The sequence below is a fragment of the Bos mutus genome, chromosome 24 (genome assembly GCF_027580195.1).
Source record: "Bos mutus isolate GX-2022 chromosome 24, NWIPB_WYAK_1.1, whole genome shotgun sequence".
Classification (NCBI taxonomy): domain Eukaryota; kingdom Metazoa; phylum Chordata; class Mammalia; order Artiodactyla; family Bovidae; genus Bos; species Bos mutus.
In genome coordinates this window covers 28,964,439-28,981,187 of record NC_091640.1, presented here as the reverse complement: position 1 = coordinate 28,981,187, position 16,749 = coordinate 28,964,439, and the positions used below count along the sequence as shown (strand labels likewise).

At 41.4% G+C, this 16,749-nt stretch overlaps 1 protein-coding gene across 1 annotated transcript in view; it reads right to left on the bottom strand.

The window, feature by feature from the left end:
* CDH2 (cadherin 2) overlaps positions 1-16,749 on the bottom strand; it is a 256,286-nt gene that overhangs the window by 12,776 nt on the left and 226,761 nt on the right. The window contains 1 exon segment of the mRNA XM_070361804.1: positions 1,002-1,166. Coding sequence (XP_070217905.1) covers positions 1,002-1,166 — 165 coding nt within the window.

The following is a 16,749-nucleotide window of genomic DNA, read 5'->3' as shown; positions in this document are numbered from 1 at the left end:
AGTCACCTAGGTAGTCACTGAATTCTCTTCATTTGTGGGATTCAAAGGGTACAGTGTGAGGGAAATGAAAGTGAACTATTATTGCAAGTATTAGTGCTAATAAATGAAATTAGAATACACTATAATATCATTGGGGCTTTCCTGGTAGCTCATCTGGTAAAGAATCCACCTGCAATGCAGGAGACCTCAGTTCAATTCCTGAGTCAGGAAGATCCCCTGGAGAAAGGATAGGCTACCCACTCCAGTATTCTTGAGCCTCCCTGGTAGCTCAGTCGGTAAAGAATCTGCCTGCAATGCGAGAGACTTGGGTTCGATCACTGGGTTTGGAAGATCCCCTGGAGGAGGGCATAGCAACCCACTCCAGTATTCTTGCCTGAAGAATCCCCAAGGACCGAGGAGCCTGGCAGCCTACAGTCCATGGAATTACAAAGAGTTGGACACGACTGAGCGACTTAAACACAGAACATAATATCTTTAGCCTATTGATTACTTGTAATCATGGGAAAAATCCTTGGGAGAGAGTGTGACTAATACTGGTAACATATAAGGCTGTGATTTACAAAAACAGAATATTAGTTGACAGATCTCTTTAGGGCTGATCAGAGCCATCTCATCTGTTCTCTGTTACTGAAGTCACATTGGCTTTTGCACAAAAATAACATTAAAAAAAAGAGCTGTATTTTAATGAACTACATAGCTATATTCTCATCAAATTGTCATCTCCATAGTACTTCTGTTGTTTAGTTGCGCAGTTGTGTCCAATTCTTTGCGAACCCATGGACTGTAGCCCATCAGTCTCTTCTGTCCATGGGATTTTCCAGGCAAGGATACTGGAGTGGGTTGCCATTTCCTCCTCCAGGGGATCTTCCCGATCCAGGACTGAACCTGCATCTCCCGCACTGGCAGCTGAATTCTTTACCACTGAGCCACCTGGGAAGCCTCAATAGTACCGTTAGCATCCAATAAACACCCTTTTAAAGAAATCGAATCTCTCTCGGCACCTCATTAATGAAGTCCCCGATGTCCCCTGGGTGTGGGGCTGCAGATCGAACCGGGTACTGGGGCTCCGCATGGATGGGCCTCTCATCCAACCGTCGGATTCCAACTGGCTTGATGGCATCTGGCTCTACCGTATCAGGCTGCTGGAGCTGGCTCAAATCGTAGTCCTGCAAGAGACAAGGCCAAAACCCCATAGGAGATGGGCATGAGGATGGAAACTTACAACCTCTGTTTTTAAACGCATACCCAGAATGCACAGAAATGAATGAAATTTTACATAATGGAAAAGTTGCCACCACGAGCTTTTCATGTTATGATTAAATATTGCTTTCACGCAGCTCTTTCTTCTGTGTTTTTCATTTCGACAGTCTGTGCGCCATCTGCTTTCCTATGTTCCTCATCAGCTTCCAATGGGAAACAGCAGTGAGAGGAGGTCCCGCTACAAAATGACTAAAAAATCGACTAGAAAATACGGTAGTACCACAGAAGCAAAAGTGCTCATTAAATGTTGATGGGGTTCAGAACAGGCTGCCCTCAGGTATGGCAACGTGGCATATTAAATATCTGAAGCTCAAGCACTCTTTTAAAAAACAGCCAAAACAGGAAAGTCACTCTGACTCTCCCCATCTCACCCTTCTTCTCTGAAACAGGTCACAAAATTCTGATGTGAAAGGCTCCCCTCTCCTTGAACCAGGAGGAGGGAAACCCTACTCACCACCAGAGATTAGCATTTGGGACCGAGAACTCTGTACAAAGAAACTTCCTTTTTTATGATAGTAAAATTATGTGTTTATGATATAAAACTCAGAAAATTAAAAATTATAAACAGAAAATGATCTCATTTATAATTTTATAATGTAACAGTCATATTTGGGTGTATTTGGTTATAAAAAATGCTATTATTTTTAAAAAAAATTTTATTGGAGTATAGTTCATTCACAATGTTGTATTGGTTTATGCTGTACAGCAAAATGAATCAGTTATACATATACATATATCCACTCTTTTAGATTATTTTCTCACATAGGTCATTAGAGAGTGTTGAGCAGACTCCCCTGTGCTATAGAGTAGGTCCTTATTAGTTATCTACTTTATATATAGTAGTGTGTATATGTAAACTCCAATCTCCTAATTTATCCCTCCCTACTCTTACCGGCTGAGGGTCACAGGTTTGTTTTCTGCATTTGTAACTCTATATCTGTCTTGCTGACAAGTTCATTTGTGCTCTTTTTTAATGTTCCATATAAGCGCGATATAACCACATTTGTCTTTCTCTGACTTACTTCACTCAATACGGCAATCCATGCCGCTGCAAATGACATTATTAATATTTTTTAAATGGCAAACTTTCTCAAACTAACCCTATTTTCCTAGTTACTTCTTCACCATTTACTACTCTAAGCCCAAGACCTTTGTCTTATCAATTGTCTACAAAGTTACTGTTTCTTTGTCTACAGGGTATAAACACTCCCAGCTCTGGTCGCTTCTTCCAGGGCCTGCATTCTCTGTGGAGATTCTCATGTGAAGGCAAAAGTTCCATCAAATGTGTCTGTTCTTCTCCTGTTAATCTGTCTTTGTTGGTTTAATTTTCAGACCCAGCCAGGGACACTAGGAGGGTAGAGAAAACTTTTCCCTCCACTACAATATTATATTGATTTAATACTAAAAAAAAAAAAAAATTGTTGTAACTGTATTTTCCTTTACTTAAAGGAAAGCTTTAAAATTCCATGGATGGAGGAGTCTGGTGGGCTGCAGTCCATGGGGTCGCTAAGAGTTGGACACGACTGAGCGACTTCACTTTCACTTTTCCCTTTCATGCATTGGAGAAAGAAATGGCAACCCACTCCAGTGTTCTTGCCTGGAGAATCCCAGGGACGGGGGAGCCTGATGGGCCTCCGTCTATGGGGTCGCACAGAGTTGGACACGACTGAAGCGACTTAGCAGCAGCAGTTAGTTCATCAAGGTTTCAAGACCACGCTTCTCTTCAAACATCTGTAGGAAGTGTGCGCATGCTCAGTCGCATCTGACTCATTGCGACCTGGGGGACTATAGTCTGCAGGGCTCCTCTGTCCATGGAATTCTTCAGGCAAGAATACTGGAGTAGGTTGCCATTTCCTCCTCCAGGGGCTCTTCCCAACCCAAGGATTAACCCACGTCTCCTGTGTCTCCTGCACTGGCAGGCAGGTTCTTTACTACTAGCGCCACCTGGGAAGCCCCCTCAGTGCCTAGAGTCTGCACACTATTATCGGTGGGGCCAGTCTGATCTGCGCCCTTTTTTCTTAAAGAATGGCTTTGACATTTTTAAAGGATTATTTAAAACAGTGGTAACAATGAACAAGAAGAATATCCTACTGAGACTATATATAGGCCCTGAAGACTTACATTCAGCCCTTTACAGAAAAAGTTTGTCAACCTCTGGCTCAGAGGTATGAGGCTAAGGAGTGTGTATTCTCTTCCAGAGCAGTTCTGGGGGCATGTCTTTGAAATACAGCCTGTCCACTTCAAGAGGCAGAGAAGAACTTGGGAAGAAGGATGCCCTGGGCACTGGTTGGACCTTTAACTATTTTTAGCTTTAGCATCAGCCAGCTGAACAGCAATGTACAAAGACACTAAGTATAATGTGGAAATGCATCAAAATTTTAGGTTTGGGCAAATACTTTATATTTTTCAAACCTCTAAATTCTGCTAATAAGAAACATCACATCCCTAGCTTAACCAAAATTATCTAATTCACTGTTGATATTTACAGAAAGTACAGATTTTATGGTCCTCTTTTTAGTTCAGGCTTCATCTCTGTCTAAAACCACCTCAAAACTGTTTACAGTATCTCTGTAGGGGTCGCAAAAAGTCGGACACGACTGAGTGACTGATCTGATCTGATCTGATCTGGTAGTGGTTTTGATTCATTCAACGCTTGAATATTTACCATGCTCTGGCAATGCTCAGGATCCTTTACATATGTTCGCTCATTCATACTCTGAACAACACTGCGTGACGCTGAGTTTTATTATCCTCTTTTAAGAATTGAGGAAACTGAGTCTAAATCACTCAAGTCATTTGTCAAAGGCTCCAGATCTAATAAGACACAGAGATATGCTAGGACTTCAAATAGATTAGACTCCAAAGCCTAGCTCTTGTCCCAGCTACAAGGTTGGGATGGATGAGGGAGGAGGGGCAGGGATATGAGGAATGATTAAAACAACAGAGGAGATAAGAGGGGAAGGGTCACTGATATTCATCCCACTCTGTACCAGGCACTACACCAGCCTCCTATAAGTGTCTTTTCATTATCATAATTTGAGATAAAGAAACAGACTCAGGAATGTTGAGTAATATGTACAAGGTCACACAGCCGCTATCCTATTTGACATGAGCATCAAAACTAGGTGTGTCTGATTTCAAAATGTTGCTCTAAAACCAAACACTAGGAACTTCCCTCATGGTCCAGTACTTAAGACTCTGCCTTTCAATGAAGGGGGTGCGGGTTCAATTCCTGGTCGGAAAGCTAACATCCCACATGCCTCAGGGCCCCAAAAACCCAAAACATAAAGCAGAAGCAATACTGTAACAAATTCACTAAAGACTTTAAAAATGGTCCACATAAAAATAATCTAAAAAATATATTAAAAAAAAATAAAACTGAACTCTGTTGAGATGCCTTCATTCTAGACTACCCGCCCCTAAACAACTCCTTACCAAGGGCTTCAGCTAAGCTAATGAGTGAAGGCACTCAGAAAAAGCTCCTCTCTGAGGGATGGACAAGGTGACATGGGAGGCAGGTATACAGAGTAGGACAAGTCAGCGTGGGATGTAAACTCGGTACAGTGCCAAATATAAAATGCTCAGACAAGGAAAGAACACATCAGATTTGCACCTTGAATGACATGTGGGTTCAGGAGAAAAGACTGTTCTGGGGGAATCCACATTGTGAGCAAAGGCGTGCGGATGCAGTGTCCTGTCAGGGGAGCATATTTCAAAGCATCCATACAAACCTTGAGTGAAAACGCACCTTGATCTTGCACACATGTGCCTCCATTTAAAATTTTATAGAACGTATGAGTTATTTATAGACTATCTGAAAGCAGAGGCAGACAATGATACGACAGATGCGAAAACCTTTGAAATGTTAAAATGCTTTTCACAAAATAGAAAGAGGGATTCATTTAGAGAATTCTGAATGCTTGCATGTGAAGAGGCATGGTTTTCCATGCCATGTTTAATTACATAACTACCAAGCTTAATAGAGGGGGTAACTGTGAGTAAGCGTGTCTTCTGATGGAAGCTTTTTGTAGAAAGGGGAAAACAGACTATAAGTATATGGATGATGACAGTTAATAAATATTTTTACACTGAGAGTGTAAAATGCTTTATTAGAGGTCTCAATTACATGAAATTAAGTGATTGAATCTTATGCTTAAGGACCGTCTTTAGAGTTAGTCACTCAATCATGTCTGACTCTCTGTGACTCCATGGACTGTAGCCCACCAAGCTCCTCTGTCCACGGAATTCTCTAGGCAAGAATACAGGAGTGGGTTGCCATTAACCTGGTGACATATTTCTTGACAGTCCTCAGTATATCATGAACATTCCATGTAAGAATACAGAGTGATTTCTGGGGCATAACTGAAGACATGAGAGGCAGTGAGATTTGCCTGTGCTATTTCTTATGTGGAAAGAACTTGTCCACCCTCATTTCTTATGTAGCTCCCACCATACCAAAGTGACGAACAGAAATCCATTATGTTTGGTCGACAGTGCAGAAAAAGTTTTCTAATAAGTTGTCAACCTATAGATGTTGGGATATTTCACCTGAAAACAGGAAGATCTGGCATAAAATCAGGCTTTACTTCTGACACAGCTATTTGTTACAGCTGAGAGCATCTAGCTTCTTTGGACAAGGACAGCCTGTCTACCTGGTCTGTTTCACTTATTAGTGTATACATACAACAGCATGTTCATTTATAGATTGTTATCTTTCGACAGCCCTTTCTTACTCTCCTAAGAACCAGAGCAGGTAGTTTCAAGATGTCTGTGGTTAATGTGTCAGGCCCACAGAAAGTGCTTATTAAAAACATGTTGAGAATTTCAGCAGATAAGAACCCTCCTGCCAATGCAGGGGACACAGGTTCAATCCCCGGTCCAGGAAGACCCCACATGCCGCGGAGCAACTAAGCCCATGTGCCACAACTTCTGAGCCCACAAATTACAACTACTGAAGTCCGAGGGCCTAGAGCCTGTGGTCTGTATCAAGAGACGCCACTGCAAGGAAGAACAGCCCCTGGTCTCCCCAACTAGAGAAAGCCCATGTACAGCAACAAAGACTCAGTGCAGCCAAAAATTAATAAATAAATAAATAAGTGTTGAATGAAAGTCTCAGGGATGATATTCAAGCTGAGTGTGCACAAGAGCAACCAATTCAAGAAAGGTGCTTTGGATCGCATGACATGCCATGGCAGTAATTTATCAGGGGAAGGAAGAGAAAGACCCGGGGGCCCACTGCTGGGACTTATTGCCACGGTGAGTACCATCCCCCATGATGCAAACGTGCATTGTTCCTCAGATACACTGACATCAAAAAAAGAGGCACAAAACCACTGATTTACAGGAAACTAGAATCTGGTTTAGAACATGCAGCTTGACTTTTCTTTGTGATGGTTTGCCTTGTCAATTTCAAATACAGGATATAAAAATCTGACGGTGGTATGAAGTGGGCAGAAGTGTCCTCAGGACACAGGGATGTGATTTTCTGTCCATATCCATCTGTGCTATATGGCAGAGTCCTGACCTGACAATTTTAAGCCTTTTGACAAGGGGTCAGTCTATGTGAGCCTCTTAAATTATACATCTGCATAGTCTCATGATGCTTTACTTACACACACAAATTACAACATGAAGGATGAAAATTATAAAGAGAATTGTGGAGACTGGAAACACTCTCAAGGTCATTGGGTTCACGGACTTCTGAAGATTATAAAGACACAGCCCCAGAAATCTTTGTTTGGTTCCTACGATTCTCTAGAGAAAAAGTGAGTCTGAAAATTCTCTGATGATTGTCAACCTTTTTAACATCAACTTTCCCTGATAAATCCAACTTTCAAAAGAAGGCCACAGAAAATCTTAAATAATGTTTGGAATGTGTTATTTGTCAATGATCATGAGAAGTAGGGGCTTCCCTGGTAGCTCAGCTGGTAAAGAATCTGCCTGCAAATGCAGGAGACCCTGGTTTGATTCCTGGGTTGGGAAGATTCCCTGGAGAAGGAACAGGCTACCCACTCCAGTATTCATGGGCTTCCCTGGTGGCTCAGATGGTAAAGAATCCACTTGCAATATTGAGAAACCTGGGTTTGATTCCTGGGCTGGAAAGATACATTGGAGGAGGGCATGGCAACCCATTCCAGTATTCTGGCCTGGAGAATCCCCATGGACAGAGGAGCCTGGTGGGCAACAGTCCATGGGGTCACAAAGAGATGGACACAACTGGGCAACTAAGCACCTACACCCATGAAAAGTAGGCATGGAATTAGGGTTTTTAAATATTAACATTGCAAGTAACTGAAAGATTTTGTTTGGGTCTAAGATTTAAAATATCTTAAAGGTGATACAATTCTGGGAGAGTCAGTAAGAAGTTAGCAGCTTAAACTCTGGTTCTGCCTTTTCTTATTAAATTCCCCTGACTTGAAATGATTTATAATTGGTTCAGAAAAGAATACCAGGAATCAACCTTAAGGCATTTGGTTATGTTTAAATAGAATAAAATGGTGTTTTAGGATAAGAAATTCTGGAGTCCCAGGCAGAAATTTCAGAAAGTCCCATGACTGGCAAAAACTACAGACTTGTGCAATTACGTGTTTTAAAGAGTGATGGAAATACTCCTTTACCGTTTCACAAGTATCTTAAGGGAGCCTACTGGGTACCTGATGCCATTTTCAGCTCTGAGAGTGTGAAAGAAGGAAATCAGCTTTTGTTGGTGCCCATCATCGGTCAGGAGTTACCTTAGGTGCCTCCTCATGGGATTCCTCAGACACTCCAAGCAAAACCCTGCCGTTCTATCCCATTGATTTCCGTAACTTGGAGAGGTTAATGATTTGCCCAAGGTCACAGACTCAGACAGTGTGGAAGAGGCAAACAGAGACCAGCAGAACAATCAAAGTAACAAATACAAAAGCTGTATCTTCAGATACAGAGAAGAGACTTGTGGTGGCCAAGGGGGCAGGGTGGGGGAGGAAGGGGCGAGGAGTTCAGGATTAGCAGATGCAAACCACTCTCTACAGGACAGATAAACCACAAGGTCCTACTGTGTAGACAGGCAACCATATTCAATATCCCACAATAAACCACCATGGAAAAGAATATGAAAAAGAACATATACGTGAGTCACTTTACTATATAGGAGAAATTAAACACAACATTGTAAATCAACTAGACTACAAAAAAATAAAAAGCTGTATCTTGTCGTCTGGGCCAGTGAGGAAATGAATAGAAGAGTCTGCTGAGCAGGGGGACACGAGGCGCTTTAAGAGCCAGAAGGGAAGTTCAAGGTAATCATGCTAAGAAGGCATGGGGACCTAGGACTCTGGTCTGTGCATAGCTGGCTGAAGCCTCACTGACTTTTAGTCAGAACTGTGTCTTCACTTGTCTCCAACAGTCTGGCACGTGAGGCACGGGGAGAGGGCTCAAAGTTTCCGGTCCGTTCTCAGCCTCCATGGGTGAGAACCGGGGGTGGAACACAAGAGCCAGTTTTGCTATATTCCAGGCAAGGGGCAGTTCAAGTGGAAATATTCCTTTTACAGTAGTAAGAGCAAGGAAATTTTCAAATTCCTAAATATATAAACATTTTTTTTAATTAAACTTTTCATTTTGTACTGGAGTATATAGGTGATTAACAACGTTGCGAGTATCTCAAGTGGACAGCAAAGGGACTCAATACACAGATATGTATCCATTCTCCGCTCCCATCCAGGCTGCCACATAATGTTGAGCAGAGTTTGCTGCGCTATACAGTAGGTCCTTGTTGGTTTGCTATATTTGAAATGGATAACTCGTAAGGTAAACATTTTGAATGTTTCAAGACAGAGAAATAAAAATACTAACATGAAAGTAAATGAACAAAATTCTCAAGGGAAAAAAAAAGTTACCCGGGAAAGAGCTGACCATGGCACAGGCAAGAAACTCTCAAAAAGGAATGGGAGATAGCAAAGGAGAACATTACCACCTTACCCTATATAGCTCCTGGCATTAAAAATAACTGAATAAAATAGCAATAAGGCGTCAACACATTACCATACAGCTGCTGAGAGGTAAGTCAAATGCCCTTGCAACTTTATGTAAATTACATTACAACCTGATTTTCTTCCCCAGTGAGATATGGTTATGATGGTAACTATCTACACAGGTGAACTGCTGTGGAAAACTAAGTTGATTCTATGGATTATGAAAGTCCCCAAAACCAAAAAAATTGCTAATATCTTTTCTGGTTTACCTGATAAACCTAACAGAAATAAAATAACTTGGAGACTTAATATACAGATGAAGGTTCTCCATTCTCAGTTTTCATCCACGTTTGTCTCACTGGAGAACCAATTTTCCACTCCCCACAATGGAGGGAGGTGAGCCTCCATTAAACACATTCATTGCTTCTGCTTCCTTGGTTTACTGTTCATACTACTCTGCCTGGTGGTCCAGTGGTTAAGACTGCATTTCCAACGCAGGGGGTGCGTTTTGGGGAATAAAGATCCCACCCGTTGAGGGACACAGCCAAAATTATATATATATATATAAACTCTATGGGTAAAACTGTTACAAAAATATGGAAAGTGAAGCTGTGAAAGAGGTGCTGCTGAAAAAAACGAGGATATGGCTACCCAGAGCATTTCCAGCAGAGTTGAGGGCTTCCCTCAGAGCTCAGTTGGTAAAGAATCCTTCTGCAATGCAGGAGACCCCAGTCTGATTCCTGGGTTGGGAAGATCCCCTGGAGAAGGGAAAGGCTACCCACTCCACTATTCTTGGGCTTCCCTTGTAGCTCAGCTGGTGAAGAATCTGCCTGCAATGTGGGAGACCTGGGTTCGATCCTTGGGTTGGGAAGATCCCCTGGAGAAGGGAAGGCTACCCACTCCAGTATTCTGGCCTGGAGAATTCCATGGGGTCGCAAAGAGTCAGACACGACTGAACAACTTTCATTTTCACTGTCAAAAGGGGCTTCAGAAAGATGATGCTTCTTCAGAAATTTGAGATTAATTTTTATTCTATAATTTCCCATTGTTTCCATGTCATTCAGTGACAGCCCTAAATACATGGACATATTTTCTTAACCCTTTCAAGCACCATGTATCTTGGGAGACAAAAAGTGTAACCTCCAAATGCATCTTCAGTAATATTTTTACCCCAAGTCCCAACTTTACAAAAAACAAAAATGCCATCACTCTGATAAGGTCAAAGTCATTCTACCTTAGCAGGACCTATTATTCTAGCTTGGAGGAAATCTAAAAATAGATAATGAAGTAATGGCAATATTTGGTTGGGAATATGGTGACAGAGCAACCAAGTCCTTCACTTGTTTATGTCACGTCGGTTTGGAATTTCCTTTAAGATAAATGTAAACATAAAATCAATACAGAAAAGGGAGCTTCATGTTGTGACTTTAAAAAAATGGATTCTTTTTTTTTTTTGAGGTTAAATCTAATTTATTTGTACAGAAAGTTTTCTCTTATTCTTACCCCTTTCACACACTTATAACTCATTCAACAGTGAATCTGGCCAACATATCAGTATTTTTTTCCCAAAAATATATGGCCTCCCTGAAAATAAATTGAACGTGAATACTAAAACATTAGGTAGGTTTCATCCATACATTTCATCCATACATACTGAAAAGCAGTATGAACAATGTGGTTCCATAATCAAATTATGTTTCCATAATCAAATCTCAACAACTTTCTGAGGGAAAATTTGGACAGAAATGTATGGATGAAAAAATGGATTCTAAAACCAGAGAATCTAGATTCAAATCCTGGCTCTCTCGGATCTGAGTGACTTAGGTGGATTATATACATTTCCTGTGCTAACTTACACAGTAGTCAAGCTTTGGACAAAAAAAGTGAATGAAAACTTTATTAATGGAAAAAGTCTATAGCAGAGATCAGCTTTTTCTGTAAGGACTTAACAGTAAGTATCTGAGGCTTTGGGGGCCATAGAGTGTCTGTCAAAATATTGGGTTGGCCAAAAAGTTTGTTCAGATTTTTCAGTACTATCTTATGGGAAAACCCAGAGTGAACTTTTCTGCTAACCCAGTCCTTCAACTCTGCTGCTACTGTGTATTAGTAGCCATAGACAGTATGTAAACTATGGACATGGTGCAAAGCCGTGTTCCAATATAACTTTACTTACAAAAACAGATACTCGTAGATTGGGCCAGTTGGTAGAACTCTGGCATATTCACCACTTAGTATCTTAGGTTTTGGTTTCTGTTTTTTGTTTGTTTGTTTGCTTTTGTACACCAGTAACACGTACTTGGCATTCAAATCTTTGCTACTTCATCATTGGGTAGCTTTCCATACCTCTTAAACCAAATGTGATAAACGTAACTAGTCAGGAAGAATGAATATTAAGCCGAATTACATAAAATATGATGTTCATTTATGTGAAGTGATCAGGGTAGCAAATAAAAATTCACATGCAAATCAAGTCCATATTAAAAATACTGAGTGCCCAGTAGGGAATGGATATCGGCCAGTTCAGAACATACGTTGTCTGTAGCTTACCACTGTGAGGCATCTGGCCAGGAAGGTTTTTGAAAACAGCATGGAAAAGGGATGGCAGTGTGCTAACCCAAATTCCTGGTGAAACTTTCCTCTGGTGAAATCAGTGTCACTTTTTCAATAACTAATATATTCTGGTGTTTGCAGGTGGGTATGAATGGATGAATAACTTGGGAACACATTTAACAGAGTGTGCTTCAGCCAACAATGAAAATGCTGAAAGTGGTCTCCATAGGTATGTCCAGAGTCAGCCATCTGTTAGTTACTTTGCTTATAAAGCAGAAAGATTTTGTAAAGCAGTTATTCAGAAGGATCAAATATAGCAGTTCTATTCTCTGCTTGAGTCAGAGGGTTGGGCTTGGTTGCCCACACTGGGGGTAGTTCCTGAGACTGGCGGGTAATCTTTAGAGACCATCTTGGCTTGAGCAGAGATCTCTGGTCTCGGGCAACTGGCTGGTTTGGTCTCCAGGTGCTCTCTTGTACCTCTGCCTCATTCTTCTGTCTAGGCATCCAGCCTGGATTTTAGATTTTAGTACCTGTTGCCCAGACTATACCTCAGATCTCTTAACAACTTGCTCATATTGTTTCTCCAGATTCTATGTTTGTCAATGTCAAAATGTGCTCCATTTTGTAAGCCATGCTTAAATTAATTAGGTCTTACTCTTTGCCTGTTCTAAGGCAAGATTAGCAGTAGTCATCTAACAAGCTGAAGCTAAGTGTTCAGCCTCATTGGTTTTATCTAGTAGTATCTTCCTGGAATAGACCAGTAAAAGTAAATAAAACATCATTCATCTGACCCCTATACCAGCCCACACAAGAGCTGGGCCCCTCTAGTCACATGGACCTGGGTGTGAAAACTGGACTAATGCACAGGTTTGTTGGGAAGATTATAAAAGACACATCAACTGAGAGCAGAGCCCAGTGCCTGACACAGAACATGTAATAAACAAGTATGTAATGAATCACAAGTGTTTATGAACATGATCATCATTTCCTGAAGCCATCAGACATTTCAAAAAAATGAGAGCAAAGTTATCAGGCTGCAATGGTTCAATGAACCCTGTAGAAAGACTTGCAAACTAAGAGATTCCAGAAGAGGGCCCAATGCACCAACATTCTATGCATCAGTGCCTGCCAGGTGCCAACTGTCCTAGAGAGTGGAATAAAAAATGAATGTGACAATTTCCTGCTCTCATGGGGTTTAAGGTCAGGACCAGGGCTGCACATAAGATCTCAAAATAGAGGCAGACAGAGCATGTTGCTAGAGTGCAGAGCAGACCCACTTGATTTAACCTGGGACCCCCAAGAGAAGATGTCCTGAGATGGAATCTTGGTGGCTTGGCCAGGCTGGGAAAGACCTTGAACTGAGCCACGAAAGTGGGAAATAACATAACACAGGTTAGATGTACAGAAGTTCAACTCTATTGCAGTTTAAAAGGCAAGGTGGAGGATCAATGAGAAGAGAAACTAAGTCATCACCCCAAAGAGTCCCTCTTCCCAAACCCGGAGTCACAGGAACTGTGGGTTCTTTCTCCATCTCAGGAGCTTCAGCTCTGTTGAAAGTGCTTTCAGTGTTATGCAGATGCTGGGGATCTGATCTAGTGATGTACTGAGCCTAATTCTGAGATCACGAAAGATACTAATTTCACTGGGAAAAAAGTTCAATTGACACTCACATGGCAATCATATCTTCTTTTTTTTAAGGACCCCCCCCCCCCTTTTTTTTGATATGGACCATCTTAAAAGCCTTTATTGAACTCGTTGCAAAATTGTTTCTGTTTTAAGTTTTGGTTTTTTGGCCGTAAGACATGCGGATCTTAGCTCCCTGACCAGGGATTGAACCTGCACCCTCCCCTACATTGGAAGGCGATGTCACAGCAGTCCCAGCAGTCACAACTGAGTCTCTTGGGTTTCGGAATCCTGGGCCACTAAAAAGAGCTCCTGTCACGGTGCCCTCTTATCCTGAAATGTGATTCCTCACACGTGCACGTCTGGATCTCAATCAAGGAGACTTTAGTATCCCCATGGTGTATGGACGCCAGGTAGGCAAGAGCCGCTCTCCCTGGATTTGGCTGAGCCTGAAACACCCTGTCCCATTTTCCTTAGCTGCTGGACCTCCTGCATCTCCTCTGTGTCCAGAGACCCCCTTCTTCCTGACACATCTGGATGAGTCAGATGGAACCTATGGATCTAGAACCTGCTGCGTACTTACTGTGAGAAACACTACTCTCAGAGAACCTCAGAAGAGATTCTCAAACCTCAGGAATCCAATCAGGGTGGGCAGTGCTTTCCAGTAGGTCATCAAACCCATTTATTCTTTTTAAAAAGTACTTAAGTTATTCATGGACTTCCCAGGTGGCTCAGTGGGTAAAGAATCCGCCTGCAATGTGAGAGACATAGGTTTGATCCCTGGGTTGGAAAGATCCCCTGGAGGAGGGCATGGCAACCAACTCCAGTATTCTTGCCTGGGAAAACCCACGGACAGAGGAGCTTGGTGGGCTAACAGTCCACGGGGTCGCAAGAGTCAGACACGACTGAGCGACTAAACACAACTGTGAGTATTATAATACCATTCAGTATATGTTTAATATAAGAACAACTATGTTCTTTAATATAAGAACAACAAGCTTTAAGTCCAAGCTTTAAAGAGCAGGAAATTACCACTTACTGTTTCCCATCCTGGGGCTAAAAGGGGATGGTTCCAGAAGCACTGTGAGTTACCAGTTGGTTATACTGTACATTCACACTGATTTTATTAGTGATGCTGATAGGGAAGGAACTAGATATGAAGATCATTAAAGAGGATACAGTGTCTGCAACCAGTCCCACAGGCCAAAAGGGCACTGAAGGACATTTACTAATGAGGATAATTAAGCATGACTTGATAACCACCCAAAGTCCTGCTGGTTCCAGCAGTGAAGCAGATAAAGCAGGGACCTCACCCTCTGAAAAGAGACTGGGCATTATACTGAGTCTGTCCAACTGCCAATAGCACTGTGAGGAAATAATGGTTGTGTTCAGAGCCCTTCCAATGCCAGTCTCAAAGATGGGCCCGACCTAGTCTCCTGACTATGGAAACCAGAGGGGAATATCCACACACTAAAAGTACACCGAACATAAGACAAGGAAGAAAAATATAGAGGGCTTTGTTTATTTGTCTGTTTCATTTCTCTTTTCTTGGGCTCTATATTTTCAGTATTTTTGTTAGAGAAACTAGCAACCTGTGTTTGGGCACAGAAATTAAACAGAGATGGTAATCAACAGCAGGGAAGATAAAGGCTCCCTTGTAAAGGACTGTTTTGCTTTGTGTTCTTTCTAAGCAGTTAGCTCCTTTGGGATACTTCCTCTTGGCAGCAAGAATAAGGATCTTGGCTAAGCCAGCTTTAAGCTAGGCATCCCACCCTCCTGGCGACAGCTGCTGCAGACCTGCCTTCCTCTGTAGCCTCAAGCCTCCATCGACCACCTCCACTGACCTCTGAGATCTTCCCATCTTTGGATGCTGATGATTTTGTAAGACTGTCTGGCTGAGACGTCCAGGAGACCTTAGCCTGATCATGACAAGCTGTCTGCTTCCTACAGCACAGTCTCCAGTCACATCACAAGATAACACCCACGCTCCATAAAATACCAGTTATGTGTAGTAAAAATCAACCAAAACTTGTCTAGAATGTAACATGGCACCATTTCCATTTTCAAGGCTCACTCTTGTAAAGAAATAATGTCTTTAAAAAAAAAAAAAAAAACAACTAACATAAAAGTTTGAGCCAAAGTCTGTTGCCAAGAAGGCTTAATGCATGCTTCAGAGAAATAGAATTTCTAACAGGAAGCCACTTGTGAATTACGGACAATCGCATACAATATATTTCACAAAACTGAATTTCTCAGGAACCGACAACAATTTTCAGATTTAAAAGCAATGGTGTCTTATTTAGAACTTGGAGAAGCATTTGGCATAAATTCACTGAGAGAGAGTACTAAATAAAGGGTGTTTTTTCCTTAAGGAAAAAAGAAGTAAATGATAAAATCCACCCAAAACTTTAAAAGACAAATCTTGATGAATTCAGTTGGAGAAATCATCCTAACAGATAGAAAGATATATTAGAAAGCTATAGTAATGAAAATAGCATGGTACTGGCCCAAGAGTAGACAAAGAGGACAAATAGACTAAGAATACACAAATAGATATGGAATCTTCCACACAGACCCACATGTATAAAACTGCCTGCTTTATGACAAATGAACCCCTCCCATGCAGTAGAGATGGGTTATCTGTTTAATAAACAGTGCTTGGATAGCCCTCTAAGAAGATAAGACACCCTGATCCATAACTTATACCACATGAATAGTCCACTATAAACGGGTCGCAGATTTAATATGATAGGTTAAACAATAATTCAACAAGATTTTTTTTTTTTTTTTGAGGGAGGGATTCATTAACTCAGGGAGATAAAGTTTTCTTAAATAGGTATAAATGCACTAACTATAATGGGAAAAATGGACAGATTAGACTTTATTAAAATTAAAAACTTCTTTTCATCATAAGGTACCAGTAAGAGAATAAAAAAGCTACAGATCAGAAGATATTTATAATACATTTATCTGACAAAGAACTGATATCCATAATATATAAGGACCTCCTACAAATCAATAAGAAGACAACCCAATAGAAAAGTCAATAAATAAGCTGAACAGAAACTTCACAAAGAAGATATAGAAATGGCAAGTAAGTTGGTAGGAACATCCCAGTTACATCACAGTGAGGCACACACCATCAGAGTGGCTAAAATTTTGAAAGACTGAGAAAAACCCAAGTGCTAGTGAGGATGCTGGGCAACTGGAATGCTCATGCAACACTGTGGCCGGGGGAGGCGTGCACTGTAAAATTCCTTTGGAAAACTGGCAAGACTGTACTAAGCCTGCACATATATGCACATTCCAGGACCTAGAAATCCAACCCCTGAGCACATACCAACAGAAATGCACCAAAACACATGCC